A 15,913-nucleotide genomic window follows, 5' to 3' on the forward strand; every position below is an offset into this window, starting at 1 on the left:
GTCAGAAAAGTAACTACTACATCTGATGTTTGTGTAGGTGTTTGTGTAAGTGGCAGTGTATGCACTCCCTACACGTAAAGATAGACTAGTTACATAGTGTATACATTATCAATATGACAATGCTGATTGCCTACTCATCTAAGCAAGTGAATGATAAAAAGGAAAATAACAGAAAGGTCGAAGTAATGTGCGATCCGTAGAAATTTTTTTTTTTTATTTCGGCTGCCCGACTCAGGTAGTTGGTCGTCCAGAGCTGTATCCAAGGTTTCTCCGCCGAGTCATAGCGACATATTTTAGATGGGGTACATTATCACCAGAGTAAAAATGCTTATGTGCAATCGCAATCAATCCTTATCTTCATTAAAATAGATGTCACAGGTATTGGAAATATTCCAATATTGTGTACCTAGTGTCACAATATCAAGCAGCCGAATAAACATTTCTGTTGAACATGGTGGTTGTATTGATACATCAGTCTCGTTTTTCATACACAGTAGCTTAACAGCTTTTACTAAACTGACAAACTTATCATTACTTTCAGAGAGAGGACTCTAGTTCCTTTCCCTTAATGTTGTAATTATTGTTCCTGAACACCAGTTGCCAGTAATAGCACTGAATAATTTCTTCTTTTTTTATATAACCAGGAGTTTTTGTAGCTATAACATGCGTTGTCTTTGTGGTGTCACTCTGTTTTCCTCCTTTAATCCCATCCTTAATTTCACTTTAGTCACAAATACAAGATTGGGATTTGATTCTTATTCCTCTTTTGTTATATTTAAATTTTTGTCGGTAATAATAGACAGAAAAAAATACAATGCCTTAGACATTAACGGTGTGTTTATGACACATTTACTAATGTTGCAGCATTTTTGTGTATTTGAAAAAAATCATTTCCGTTAGTTTTACAATCAAGTCGCTAAGTTTTGCTTACAAAATGCAATCAGAAATTAGTCGTATGTCCCACACAGCTGTATAGTAGCACAGGCTTGTAATTATGGTAAACTTTGTGCAGTTTTTCGTTATATGTATTCATACCAAAATCGTTGCGAAAAATAAATGCTAAAACATGTATAACTCTTAGTGATATGGATTTTTAAAATTTATTGAACAATGAAAAACATTAAAACAATCTAACTTACTGTTACACATTCGTAGTCAGATATTTTCTTTTGTGCTGTCACGAGAAACACACTCAGACACAACTCTCTAATGTTTTATGTTTGTTGGAAATCAAAGTGAAAAGAAAAGATGTTAAAAAGCCTTTATTGACTCTTTTGTTTACGATCGGTAATTTTGTAAAATTAAAAATAAAAATAAATGCTTGTTTACAATAATATTTTAAGAATATTAAATAACAAAACTACTATTACTGTGGTAAGTCTCAGCTGTTAATGGTTGCAAATAAGTATACTGTTTTATATGTACTCTCAAACTTTATGCAATTATCATGCTTCAAGATACATTGCGATTCCTTTATAAACTTGCATATTATGTACGGTTTTCTGACAGATAAACAGACATACAAAGGTGGCAGAAGGGAAATAGATGTATTTATCTAAAGTTCTTAGACACGACAATCAGCTGTGAAGTGCAGCTGGTTATACCCCGCCATTTTGTGTATCGGTCTCCATTCCATGATTTGCTTTCCACGTACACCACGATTTGTCTTCGCATACTGTATCCCTCCAGCTGCTCGATGTGCATTGCCAATGCAGATTCATTGTCTTCTGTAAAATCGTTCATGTCTTCTTTGTCCGTAAGAGTGTGTACTGTGATACCGGCATTGAGTAGTCCAGTTAGAAAGCTCGCTCCTTGCTCCAGGTAACATTCAAACAAAACCAACACATCCTTGTCTTGTAATCTTGAAGTGCTGACTCCTTCCGGTGACGTGCCAGCTCTGCTGCCTGAAGAATGAAAAAAAATGTAAATGTTAATGCAAAGACCAACATGCACTGATGCTGCAGGACTGACTAATACTGACGACCAGCTACTTAATGTCATTGTATAATATTCGTATAATAATCTGACAACGATCTCATTTACCGCACGGAGTGATGAGAAGTTTGAGAAACTCAGCAACATTTTCGCCACATTGTGTACAGTCGTGGGACACGTTGCCTTGATCCCTCTTGTGATAAATGTATTTCACCGGAGGTCCATCAGTAGGAGGGAGGTAGTCAAGTGATTTGTTGTCAGCACCAGGTATGGTGTAGCCGGCTCCTACAGCTGCTCTGACGACTGCAGGCGGACAGGTGAGGGCGTGTGTGAGGGTCACTAGTCTCCATCCCGTTGGTACCTGTTTGTCCTTCATGGTGCGTGCAGTGGCCCACATACAGATGTCAGGATGTTTTTGTTTTAAAAGAGTGCAGAACTGTTGGAAATGTTGTCTGTAATGTTGAAAACATACATTAAGAATACAAAAGCCAGGAGTCATAAATATAGAAGGTTCCAAACCGTATGATGTATATACTAATAAAGTTGTAATGTTTGTGTAAAATTAATTTTATTAATGTATCAATGATTGAGTTTTAAGTGTTTCAGATAAAGTGACTAACGCCTGTTTACATGTGTTTGTATTTGAAACTTTTAATGTAGCGTGCATAAAATACTGTGTTATGTAATTGCTATGTCTATGTCACTTGCAGCACTACAGGTTTTTTTTCAATATATAAATCTTAATTATGAACTCTATAGATCAAGTTTTTTTTTATACATTAAGATAGGTTTATTATAACTAAAAACTGCAGAAGTTTATCTCTTAACAATCACAAACACTTTCTGTGTAAGAAAACTAAATGTGTATGTTTATCTACTAGACTATTCTAATCAAGTAATATGAGACAAGTATTCACTTACCCACTGACATTACAAGCAAGAACACAGAGAGTATTGTGGTCTTTCTTGTCACATAGCATCTTCACAGTTTCCTCTACCTCTGTTTTATTATTAAAATCGCATTCCATGTGATGTTTAGGGAGTTGTTTTCTTACGAAGATGTTTTGTGTTCTTTTGCCAGAAATAACGTGGAGATCGCTTTCCTGCCATAGTTCAGCAGCCAGCATCAACATCCGTGTTTTGCCGGTGTTTGGTGGACCAGCAAGTATTAATCTTTCTTCTTCTAGTAAGTCGAACATGTAAGGATGTAGAATATGGCGCTCATATAATTTTCCTGTAATTAAAACTCCTTCTGCCAGAGTCTTGGGTAGCAGGAGGTCATCTTGACTTTCCAAATTTGATTGAGTCGCCGGCCCACAAAACCTAAACGGAAACATTACAACTCATTATTCAACTTCGTGACATTTTTTGTCCTATAATTTATCGGCTTAGTAGTGACATGAAATGCTTCCTCCGCGTCTACAAACTGTGTCACACTGCAGGTCAGCAACAGGAGCATAATACTGCCAAGGAACATGGATCAAAGTAGTGAAGTTTAGTGAACCTTAAGGTTGTTTAGTTTAGCTGACGCAAGTTTTTCATACTTTTTTAGATGTGCATATATTGCGTATATTTACTGTTTACTTTTGGATAGTCGATATTTGGGATGCTTTTGTTGAATGTTTCGGGGATCTATGTGCTGTAAAATAAAATTATAAAAAAGAATTTTTTTACGACATGCTAAACCTTCAAAATCTTCAGAAGCTGAGGAAATCAGTCAATGAAGCTAGTGGACATTGAACTTCTAGAGAAAACTAACTAAACCGATTTTGGAAACCTTATATTTTTTTATTACTTTGCATTTCTTTGCAGCCCAGTCAAGATTTGGATAAACAATAACATCAATGATGACTAATAATTACTATTATTATGTATTATTAACTTATATCTAAAAACCTATCAAATTTCAATCAAACACATAACTAAAATTCAAGATTTAGATATAACATAGTTACTATGTTTCATATATATATATAGACATTTGTATAATAGATTTTAAAATGTTTCGAAATGTAGTAGTTACTCAACTTTCTCAACATGTTGCAGTATCAACTGCGTAAAATACCCCAAAGTAAAGAAAAAGTCTTCTACTTATTTTTAAAATATTAGTGCTAATTGTATCACCATAATTTCTTGAAATACATTAAACCGAAACATAATTTTACCTTAAAATTAATTCAGAGATTTAAATGAAATTGATTTTACCTTGAAATAGCTTTCATATACAGCTCATCACTCATCATTGTATCCTCACGAGTTCTCTCCATCAGTCGGTCAAACCACCGGCCAAGCTTTTGTTCAGTGCGGACATCGAAGGTTGATTTAGAATCCGGCAGGTCGTCAGCACACATCAGCTTTTCAGAAATTTTTTTAAGAGAGTCAAGGACTTTAAAAAGTATTTTAACCTAAATGTCAAACGCCTAGTAGAACATCAGTCATACAATGGTACTACTTCTTGATAATCATCATCTTAATCGTCATTATAACAGATTTTTCTTTTTATTCACATTTTACCTTTTTTCCAAATTTGGAAAGTTTATTTCTGAGAAATTATATGGCTTTTAAGTATTATCATTTGACTTCAGTTACTTCATTGCATGCATTTTAGACATTGTACTATCTGACATTGTACTATCACTCTGAAAATCCTTTTAAGTCTTTTATTATTCAGCTCATTATAATGACATTCTTTTAATAACAAACTTAAATAATTAAAAGATAATAAAGATGTTTTACGTTAATACTACGATAGAAGGCGTTATTGCTTTATGATGCATAGATAACTGATACACTGATACTGGTTTTCATAAATTATTGTCTGATTGATGATAAGATGTCATTTAGTAATGTCGTTTCCTTCCTAATAACTGTCGCATTTTTAAATATTAAAGACTGTTACAAGCCGCCCAACAACAACATTGTGTGATTTCTCAAACCTCGCACAGTCCTTGATTCATATATCGCAATGAAAAGAATTCATATCATGAATACCTACTTGAACTGTGTCAGCTTGAGAAGTCACATCAGGTACAAGGGACGAAGACGATAGGTGTGGAAAGATCAACACTAATCGAACTTCGGGGCACTTTGGTTCATCTGACATCAAGTAATTTACCATGTTTCTTGCTTTTTCAAGCTGCGATATGGCTTCTTTGAATTGTGCCGTTAATGTTTCGTCAGTTGTTTGTTGATCACGTTGTTTCTTTCCTGGGCTGCCACTGACAGTTTTCACCACTACAGCTGTAAACCCGAACATTTTGTGAATGATCAAGAGGTCGAAACATTTGAGGTTTTCATCTTCTTTCTTAACACGGCGAACAGAATGTCGTGCATGGGTTTTAGTTACAGTGTTTAAATAGTCTTTATACCGGAACTGTGTCAGGACAAACATTGGTTCTCGTCTTTGTTCCCCCACGTGACGTAAGCAGTGCAGCAGGTGTTGCATGGTTTGGTCGTACTGTACATCACTCGGGTCACAAGATTCATAAAGAAGAATCGATTTGGATGTGACAGTCTCTTTCTTGTATCGACATTTGTTGAAATAGATTGGAGGAACAAAATAGCAGGAGCTGAGTATGTCTGGATACATTTCTTTCACTTTTTCGTCCAGGTATTCCTGGAACTTCTGAGTTTTCACTTCTTGTTTCTGCCAAAGACAAGAAAAGAAAAGTTTGGAATGTATTTAAGTTTTCTGCATGCGCCTTTTTTTTTCTAGTGGAAAAGTGGTCAAAAGATAAAAAAAAAATTTGTTCCATCCCTGATTAAAACGATGTTGTTTTGTCGTTTACACAAAAGTGTAAGGTCTGATGAATTATTGGCCTGATGCATTTTTTTTAGAATAACTTCATGTTGTATCTAATGTGATTTGTGTTTGTATAACGTCCGTTATGACACATATGCACAAAAACATTTCAAAAGTTAGCCAAAATACTGTTCTAAAAATGTTTCATGCTGCATAATCACTTACCTGTCAGTTCGTCTGGCTGGTACCCAAAGACATGAAGTAAAAGCAATAGTATTACTGATTTTCTATGTGCATTATGAACCTACCGGATCATTTATTCATTACTGTCTTTCAACAATTTAAGCATACTCTAAACGAGAATGCCAATAAGTAAAATGCATTAAGCTAGCACAACAAACCATTTCGCTAAACCTCCACATTAATATGTCGGTTATTTTGTTTTCACATCAAGGAGGCCTCTTACCTCCAACATTATCTCAGTCTCTGACTTGTGTTCATCTTGAGGTCTTTGGCGTCGTCTTCGCTGGTAGAAGACTGATGATAGCTTCCTGAAATATGAAAACTAACATATCATCTTAACGACTGCTTTTAGACATTTTATCTACTATAAAATGTTTATCTAAGATAAAATGTTTATCTACTATTATAAAAAGTATCCCATCAAGATTGTAACTTTATTTATCAAACATGATAATTCACACAATGTTTTATGTCTTCTTTGCTTGTTAATGAAAAATGTTTTGACAACAAAATATAAAAGCAAACAATTTGTTTCTTACCTACCGTCTAAATCTCAGTAATAAAATGACAAAGGCAGATATTACAACAGCTGCACTCAGCAACGACGATATCAGTATGATCATCAAATGGCTGCTAATTTCTTCTTTAGAATGTTCTGAAATTGAATTAACCAAGCTATGGAAAAGTCAGTATGTGCAAAATAAAAAAAAAACATGCTATTTAACTAGCTTAGTAAACATCAGGTTGTGTATGCTTAAGTATATTTATGTATGCCTTTAATAAGAAATTCGATGCGGAGTAGGTAAAGTAAAAACGAAAGAAAAAGAAAAGGTAAAAAGAAAAATATCTACCATAGTTATGTTCATCAAGAACGCAAGGTTTTTTTGGAAGAGCGCGGTAATCTGAATGCGAACAGGAATAATTTCCTGCTGTTTCTGTTGTCACATTTGGTATCAAGATTGTAAAATCAGATGATACTGTAGAGATGTACACGTAGCCACTGGCAGCCTCACAGCGTGTTTGACCGTCCTTCCACCAACATTTTATTACTTCTGCAGGATAAAAATATAGACATCACATAAAAAAATCACACCTAAACTTAAAATAAATATTTTAGTTGGAAAATCTTTTGTGTCGCCATTCTTTACAGCATACGTTTGACATGAAGGAAGGAATTCGATCATGAGAGATGACTTTAGAGCTAAACACGGTTAAAGCAGGGCCTTCTGCTTTGTAAATATCTCAGTCTACATGAAGAATAAAAGGTTTTTATATAACACACAGGAAAAGGTGACTGGCGTCTTATCTTTTTTCCTCTACTATACGGTAAGCATACTAGAACCTGTAAAATTAAAAAAATTAAAAAATCCTCCTTGTCTGTGCCGACAAAAAATCTACTGTATGCATAGCATCTGTTTTCAACCCTGTTTAGGCCATGTTTTTATCACAGTTTAACATTTATATACCTTTCTGGTGAAGATCAGTGTGCTTGTACACAGAAAAGTTCAGTTGTCTTCTTACAATGTCTTCTGTGAAGTGGCAAGTTAGAGTCGCGTGTGGTTCATATTTCTCTTTTCTCACTTCACATGTGGTTTCCGTGGCTAATAATAGAGAATGGTGAACAAATATCTGTTAATTTTGTGTTATAAAATATTCTTCAAAAACTGGAAAATTTAGTTTATTTACTTGCTGAAACATGTCATTTAGTTAAAGTTGAGAATATCCTGTTTGTCCGTAAATAGTGAGCATGCTTGCATTTTGTACTTCTGGTAGATGTGTAGATGTGTAGTACAGCTACATAGTCTTTAATAAAATAAAGAACGAAAGAGAAGATGCAAGAAGAAAGATATTCTGCTGAGCTTTGCAAATACTATTTTCATTATAAAGCGTGTTAAAAAAATTAATCTTCCTTTCAACATGTAGTATACTGGAGCATCCTCTGTACTCATTTGCTCTCTGATTCGTTTGTTCTGTCAGGGTCTGTGTATTGCATCCGTACATCACGATATTCAGCAAAGTCAATTCGTGGACATAATGTAATGTGATGTAATGGACAGATGTTTTATCCTTAATTATATATATATATCGTACCCTTGCTTGTGTGTACTAAATTTCCTGATTGTTCACATTACATATCTCAAAACAGACTGCTAGAAGCAATTGCTACAGCACTAGATACGTAGTGAGTGACACTACAATTTTTATGTTTCATAAAATAAAAAGATATATAGTATCAGTTACATATATTTTATCATCCAGCAGGAGGAAACATTTCTTACTTTTCATACTTATACATCAACCGTTTCAGCATCTGTTGTCTTCTATTCAATGTTGAAATTCAACGACATTTTAGGTCAAATATAAACAAGTACATCTGATGTTTTTTTTCAAACGGGAAGCTCTAAATATGTCCACAAGCCGTACTTTGCCCTTCCCTTCTCAGCAAAACGATAATAAGCAAGAAATAAACTCTAAAAAAGTAAGAAGAATACCATTTAACTACCTAATCTTTCTTTACTACAGTAAAGGGACAAGGTTAGTCGTTTCTTAATGTGAAACAGACATCAAAAGTTATATAATTTAATAAACATAAGCTAACTATGCTAAAATAAAACATATGTATAACAAATCACACTCCTTGAGGTTAGAGTCAAGCAGTGAAGTTAGTTTTGTAATAGTTTCTTTAATAGAAATAATGTGCACACAATACAATTCCTTTATGGTTAAAGAACGTCTTATTAAAGAAACAAATCATGCTGAACATGAAATTTAGACATTAGAGACCTGCTTACCAGGTTTTACGGTCAACTCGCACTTTTCCAAGAACCTGGGGTCGTAGTTGGCGATCTGACAGGCGTAGCTGCCGGTGTGATTAGTCGTCACATGACGAACTGTAATACTCAGTGTCCGGCTGACGATGTTGTTGTACAAAAAGTCTGGGTGTGTGTAGCAGTCAACAACACCCTTGATCCACCAACAGTCTAATACAGCTTCTGTACACAAATTTAGCAAAAATACTATTTTCATGTTATGCTAATTTTATGTGACCCTGGTTTAAATTCTGGTTTTAAAAGGAATTAATTTAATTTAATTAGAATGCACGTGCTGAAGGCCAGTTCTACCTTTAAACAAACTAGGCCGTCACCTAAGACTCAGTCATGGAAGGGAGGCGCAAAATTTGCTTATTATTTTTAAAGATTAAAAATATTATGAAAAAATATAATTTTCCATACAATGACATTAGCAGGAAACTTTTCCTCTGCTTGTAAATTGACCACCAGGCTAGTTTCTTTGTGCATGTATTACAAGAAAACTTCTTTACTCGAGGGGACATGTGCGGTGACCTGCTAACAAGCGGGGAAGTAGGAGAGACGGTAGAGGGACAGGGGTCGGGGGCGGCAGTTGGTGGCTGAAGGGGCTGGGGGCGCAAAATGGCATGCTCTTTAAGTAATGAAAAAAAAATTAGAGAAAATATTATTTTCATAAAATGAATTTGCAGGACACTTTTTCTCTGCTTCTAGGTTTACTTCACAAGCGAGGTTCTAAATGCATGTTACAGGAAAGCCTGCCGCCCAGCTAACCATTGGGAAAGAAGGGGGCAGAGGAGAGGTGGAGGAGAGGCGGCGTTGGTTGATGGGGAAGGGAATAGTCGGAACGGATCCCTAGGATGGATGGAACCCCTTGCCTGCCTAAACACTTTTCCTTCTATCTTAAATCGGAAAAAGTTCCGCACTTATTCAGAGGAAAGATTGCAGCTGAGTTCAGGGAACAGAACACTGACCTACACACCTACGGGGATTAAAATTTGACGACCTATACTTTTGTACTTACTGTTGTGACTTATGGTCGTGAATATTTCACTTTCTTAATGAATTATATTTGTTGGTATATTACGCTTTATTTATCAAGTTGTAATGTTTGTTTATTTTTATCACATTTTATTATCAAAGCGTGAATCTGTTTCCATACATAATGAATGGACGTGTGCGGACGTTTTGCCGACCGGCGTTTCGCCGCATTATGTCAGAGACAGAGAGAGAGCTTACTTACTTCTCAAAGAATGAAAGTAACTACTATATTACACAATAATTCTTTATTTCAAACAAATTTTACATACAGACTTCACAGACAGTTCACTTTGATTGTCACAGATTATGCGCAACAGCTTTGAGAAAAAACATTGATACAATGGCGAGAGAAATGTGTGAGCTAACGGTTCACATGAGGAGGGATAGTGAGAGAGAGTTCACTGATACATTGATACAATGGCGAGAGAAATGTGTGAGCTAAGGGGTGTCACACACTTGACTTCGGCTAAAGGTCCGTGTGAAATGCCGAAATGAAGTGCCCCGCTCCGAAACGTCCGTGTACCATGAATGGATCGCTTGTTTTTATGGTCTATTGATGGAATATTTGAAATTGGTTGTTTAGATAATGCGTATTAAGACATAAAGGCCACATACAATCTAGTTTTCAACAAACACTGTGAGACAGGACACGGAGTGAGTGGTGCTGGCTATTGGAATGTGTGTAGTCAGCACCTTGACACCAGGATTTACTTTATGACTTTGTATTGTTAGCGTCTCCCTCGTACCGCCTGTCCACCTGTCAGGTGTAACACTTGGGATCCGAAGGGGGCACTGTGATTAGGGTGGTGTGTATACTAGAAACTGTAATAGCTTGAGTTCTAGACCAAACAGAAAGATATGACTAGAGAAATTTGATGCAGATATCTTGTCTACATTAGTATGCAATCGATGTGACTGAGAACAAATTCTCTAAAAGGTTTCCCTTTAATAAGTACTTTTTTGACACATCTGGTCGTAGATTCGTAATGAGCCTTTGCGGAAAACCGTTTTTGTTTTATTTTTAGCAACAAATACATAGTCTGTGCGGTTTTATTTGTGGTTTCTTCTGTAAAATGAGAAAGAGAGAAGAGAGCGATTGAAAGCACTTACCAATGTGCTAGGTGGAAATAGTAGTGATAAATCTGTCATATATAACTAGGCCATGTGGGTGTGAGTACGTGTGTGTGGTATTTGCCTGTCACCCAGGGTGCAGCACACCCTGCACAGGCTCCATACTAGCCCATAGCTCAAGCACATTATTTACTGGCAAGGAAAAGAAAATTAAACAAAGAAAGAAATTAAAGTTGTTAGAATTATAATGTATTTTCACCTGGATTGGGATTGTCATTGCTTCTGTAGTGGTTTACCGTAAAGTCTTTATTGGAAACACTCAGGTCCTCGGGGAAGTGACATGTCAGTACTGTGTCATGAAACTCTTCCACTGGCGGCACAGAGCACGTGACTTTGCCGTCTGTAACAATACAACCAACATAACTGATGTAGTTATGGAAAAAGGCACAGGTTTTCTTATAGTTCATGTGAGAGAGGGGTGACGAGACAAATAACCAGCTCATCAAAGGTTGCCGAGCGGCACATGTCGCATGCCAGATTTATTTTAGTGAGAAACTGGAAAATTTTTAAATCAAGTGTCACGGCCCAGTGTTTCACTCAGTAACCGAACATCTTTTACAGTTTGTAACAAATAAAATCTTTAACACATTTTCAGAAAATGAGTGATAATTTCTCAATGAATGTATGTGTAATATAAAAATACTCTTTTCAAAGGCTTTTAAGTTTTGGGGCTAGGACATTTGGCTAGAAAAGCAGTAGTTCGCTAATCTAAACCTTTATCAGACTGAAACTTAAAAATTCCTTTTTCTTGCCAAGAAGTATCGCAAAAGACAAAAAATAAAATTGGTAGAAGTAAAGGTTTGGTGTCCTTTTTCTACATGTCGTGCTCTAGACACAGAGCAGCACTGAAGCTGTGAGGCCGGGTTGTAAGATTCTTGACATTTCTAATTATTTCATTTAGAATTTCAGCCACATCATCTTACACTCAATTTATGAAACATAAACTGACTTCATACTAAGAGAAAAAAGGTCTGGTAAAGTAATAAACCATTCCGGTTTAGTTGAAACAATATAGACTGTATGGACTATAGATGTCGTGTGATCATCTCAAGACACGTGGTTAAGCCAAAATGATATTTAGAAATGTGATTTACCTTGTGCTGGGACTGTCGGCAGACAAAGAAACAGCCATAAGACATAAAGTATCGGAGATGAAGAGAGTTGCAAATGGGAACCTTCGTCCATTCTTCCAGCAAACATCCTGTCTGTAAAAGTGTGTCACAGTAAATATCTTATAACACAAATCTACTCAGCCAAAATGAAAGACAAAATCTGATGAGAAGCCAGGACTTCTTACATCTTAATGTAATCCACTAAAGCTAACAAACAACATAAAATAATTTGTAAACATTTAGTAATATCCCTTACCATATAAAATACTTCTAATAAACGCTTTAAAACTTAAATCACCATATCTAGTAACAAATGTATTAATTCAGTTAATACTTTTGTCACCATTAGGTACAAAATAGTTTTTTCCCTTACAATAAAAAGCTTCTTGTCTCAGTAATGACGACGACATCTAAAAACACTGCTTGGTGTTAGTTTTACATTAAAATATCTTTGCCACACGTCTTCCTGGATTAAGGATAAAACTTTTTAACTACAGACAAGACTACCTCGTCTGATTTTCCTATGCTCTCTTGTCAGAAACTTCAAAGCAATGCCTCGGAAATGAGTCGCAGCTACTTCTTTGAAAGAAACCTTGTAGTCATTTTTGCTAAATGTTTTGGGTAACTTTGTATGTATTTATGTTTGCATTATTCGTTTTGAGTAATGTAGCGTGTGTTTGTGTGCGTGTGTGTGTGTGTGTGTGAGAAACAAGATCATCCAACGGAAAGAAAAAATTCATTCTCCACTGTATTAAGAGCCTACTGTTTTGCCAACATATTGTTACTTAGTAGTCGAATGATAAGCTGAAGACAAAGAATGCAATGAAAAAAGAAAGGACAAAGCTAGTACTAAAATTCTTGGCTTGACTAAGAAATATGAATCCCAACAACAGCTATGTGTTAGACTTAAGGGTTATTGGTGAGTAAAAGAATACGTGTTTATAATGTCGGATGTGTGTAGCTGTGTGTAGTTCTTATCTCAACCTCCAGGGCAGCCACTTCACCTTGATCTATATCTACGGCTTATCTTGGCTAACTGTCCATGAGTCACTTTGACAGTTTCCTATAGCAAGTCTTAAAATGTTTATTATCTTGTATTTCTACTCATGTTCATCTCTTACGCATTAATACAAGTCTTACAGCTGTTGAAGAAGACCTGTATTTCTTAGACCACAACAACCATCTAACTGTATTAAATAAAACTATGATAAAGGTAGCTCACTGCCCTGAAGTGTGAACAAAGCGTTTGCTGTAGAGAGATGTGACTATTAGAAAATTTAATAAAAGCATATCTAATGCTTTATGTTGTAATGCATAGTTGTAGACTTATATGAACATAAGTCAACAGTTCCGTGGTTTTACGTAAAGCTATATTTAGCATTTACTAGGTTCTGAGCCCGCAAAACACACACAGAGACTTACAGTTAAATATGTCAAGGTCTGTGGGTGACCCGTGTCTCTGTGGATCACAGGTCCTCTTGCCAATAGAAAGCTTAAGAAGACTTTACCTGTCTTTAAACGATGCTGCTGGCAGCTTCACATCAAATAACTTCAAGGTGATGACCAGCGAAACATTTGTGACAAACATCAACAACAACAACTCTACGTGACGTAGCTGCTAGCGGGACACTCAATCTCTTGTTGACTCGACATTGTACGTGACTAATATCAACGGCTCTATAAATACCTTCCCTTCATGGGTGACTGGAATATATTATTGGCGTCTATACGAAAAGGAGGTAGAATTCGTGTATTTTCCAGGTAGTTTTACACCAGGAGTTTGACAGACCGACCACACACACCTTGCAGACGCTGTTGCTTGAACTGTTGTTTGTACACCTTCATACAGTTCCTTTATATATAGGCACACAGGCGCACACACACACACGCTTTCTCGTTTGCTCTCTCTTCCTGACTTCCTTTCTTTTACATACTTATTTACTAAAATACATCTCGAAGATTTTTTATAAATCCCATGTACACATCTTTCTTGAACTCTAAGGATTGCGTTTCAATTTCAGGTATCTTCATTGTTTAATCATAAATCATTTTTAACTTGGCAGTTTATTTTGTATTTTTTTATTTTAATATGTGTATACTTAAATCAAAATACTTATAACAATTATTATCATAATTATAAAAATGTGTCCTACATTTTTAAAAAGTGATTATTGAAACCTATTAAGGAATTTAAATGAATACTGTTCAGGAGGGACCTACATTTTTCTGTGAAACTACCACTCCTTATTTATAAGTTATCTGATATCTTAAGCTTATTTTATTTAGTTTCTCCTATTTTAACTAATCTAGTTGCACAATAAATAGATGTAATTTGTTTATTTAGAAATATTTTACAACTAGACATTCCCTTTGGATAGAAAACTTCCCTTTTAAGGCTTATTACCGGTAATAATATCTTTACTCAATCTAAAAACTAGGGGCTTAAGATAAATATCGCTATTTTACGGTAAGCAGTAAGAACGCACGCTCGCGCGCGCGCGCGCGCACACACACACACATAATCATAAATCTTGAGTACTAACTCTCAGTAGTCATTTCAGTCTTTATTTGGATGATATTTATTAACAAGCAAAAAAATCCGATAAATGTTCAAAACCTTAGTGTAGATGGAGCTTGCTTTTAGCCAGCTAATTTTTAACTTGAGGTGTTAGTTTGTTGGAAACGGATCAGATCATGAAGTTTGGAGACTAGACAATAAGATTAACTGCATTGAATAAAAGAACATTATATAGGTTTCCCTTACAATGGAATTTGTTAAATAACGTAAATCAATTGTGTTTTATAACACATTGTCTCTTTTTACAACCAACCAAAAATGATTTAAGCCTCAACTACAGGTACTGACATACTAAAATATACATGCTTGCACAGACATATAGATGTGATCTGGTACGTTATCCGGTAGTCTAGTGTTTGCTGTTTCCAATCATCCTTTTTCCGTTAAAAATCCAACCTTTAAAACTTTTCAATGTTTGTGTATTTTCTGCTTTATCGTGAATCCTAACAAACATTGATACGACGTAATTATTTTTTCGAAACAGTAAGTGCAATCGCTCACTTACAATTAGTGAAGATAAAATATAAAAGTGGGTGCAGTCAGGCAGAAACATATTTTAAGAAGTCATGATGGTCGACTGTCTATACAAGCGGGAAAGTCCGATTCGTAGTACGTTATGTCCTTGGCAGTCTTTTACAGATGGTCATGTTTTAAAGCGTTTTTGCTCTGTTTCTGTCTTGTTTGTGCATATAAGTTATTTTGTCTTTTTATTTGTCTTTCATCTGTCTACTGTCTGTATGCAATTTTTTAAATTTCATTTCTATCGCCTAGAATAGAATCTATCTGTTCATTTATGAGTAGACTTCCCGTATGCATTGTATACAACAGGTCAAGAGACTCATCTTGTATTATTACCATGGTGTATTAAAATCTTAAAAGTAATGCTTATCCTGCATCTGTACAGCACATTCAGTGTGCGTGCAATGACAATATGTGATCATCATTAGTATGCACGTTTATGGGCGTCTCTGTGATTTTTTTTCTTCATATATACACACTTACGGCTTACAACGATACATGATTATTTCACCCATTGAGTCGGCCATGCTCGAAAAGACTGTCGCAAATGACCCGATGTTTAATCTCTGGCCTTCAATAATTTTAATATAATAGTTACTTCTTAACATATGTGTGCAAAGTTCAGTTTGTTCAAGAAAACATAAAAAAAAAAACTTCTCACAGTGAAGTACTTGTTCAGACAACAGGAATTAAACCAGTCAATATTGTAGACTATGCATGAATTCTGGTCGTTGAACTTGGCTCTTTTTTCTGTTTTGCAGTACACTGCACTGCTTTGCCAACACGAACACAAAGTAAAAATATA

At 35.4% G+C, this 15,913-nt stretch overlaps 1 protein-coding gene across 2 annotated transcripts; it reads right to left on the reverse strand.

The window, feature by feature from the left end:
- Positions 1-1,247: 1,247 nt before the first annotated feature.
- LOC112575048 lies at positions 1,248-13,673 on the reverse strand. Of its 2 annotated transcripts, none has more exons than XM_025256572.1 (13): positions 13,520-13,673; positions 11,994-12,104; positions 11,099-11,239; positions 8,713-8,913; positions 7,387-7,521; positions 6,772-6,972; positions 6,464-6,575; positions 6,144-6,228; positions 5,051-5,581; positions 4,141-4,289; positions 2,857-3,258; positions 2,044-2,387; positions 1,248-1,904 (listed from the first exon to the last, which is right to left on the reverse strand). In XM_025256572.1, the coding sequence occupies exons 2-13, from the start codon at positions 12,097-12,099 to the stop codon at positions 1,552-1,554; spliced, it is 2,760 nt and encodes a 919-aa protein (XP_025112357.1). In that variant the 5' UTR covers positions 12,100-12,104; positions 13,520-13,673; the 3' UTR covers positions 1,248-1,551. The 2 variants fall into 2 exon arrangements, with proteins under 2 accessions (XP_025112357.1, XP_025112356.1); XM_025256571.1 differs by having other exon boundaries at positions 4,931-5,581.
- Positions 13,674-15,913: the final 2,240 nt, after the last annotated feature.

This window comes from Pomacea canaliculata, linkage group LG11 (genome assembly GCF_003073045.1).
Source record: "Pomacea canaliculata isolate SZHN2017 linkage group LG11, ASM307304v1, whole genome shotgun sequence".
Classification (NCBI taxonomy): domain Eukaryota; kingdom Metazoa; phylum Mollusca; class Gastropoda; order Architaenioglossa; family Ampullariidae; genus Pomacea; species Pomacea canaliculata.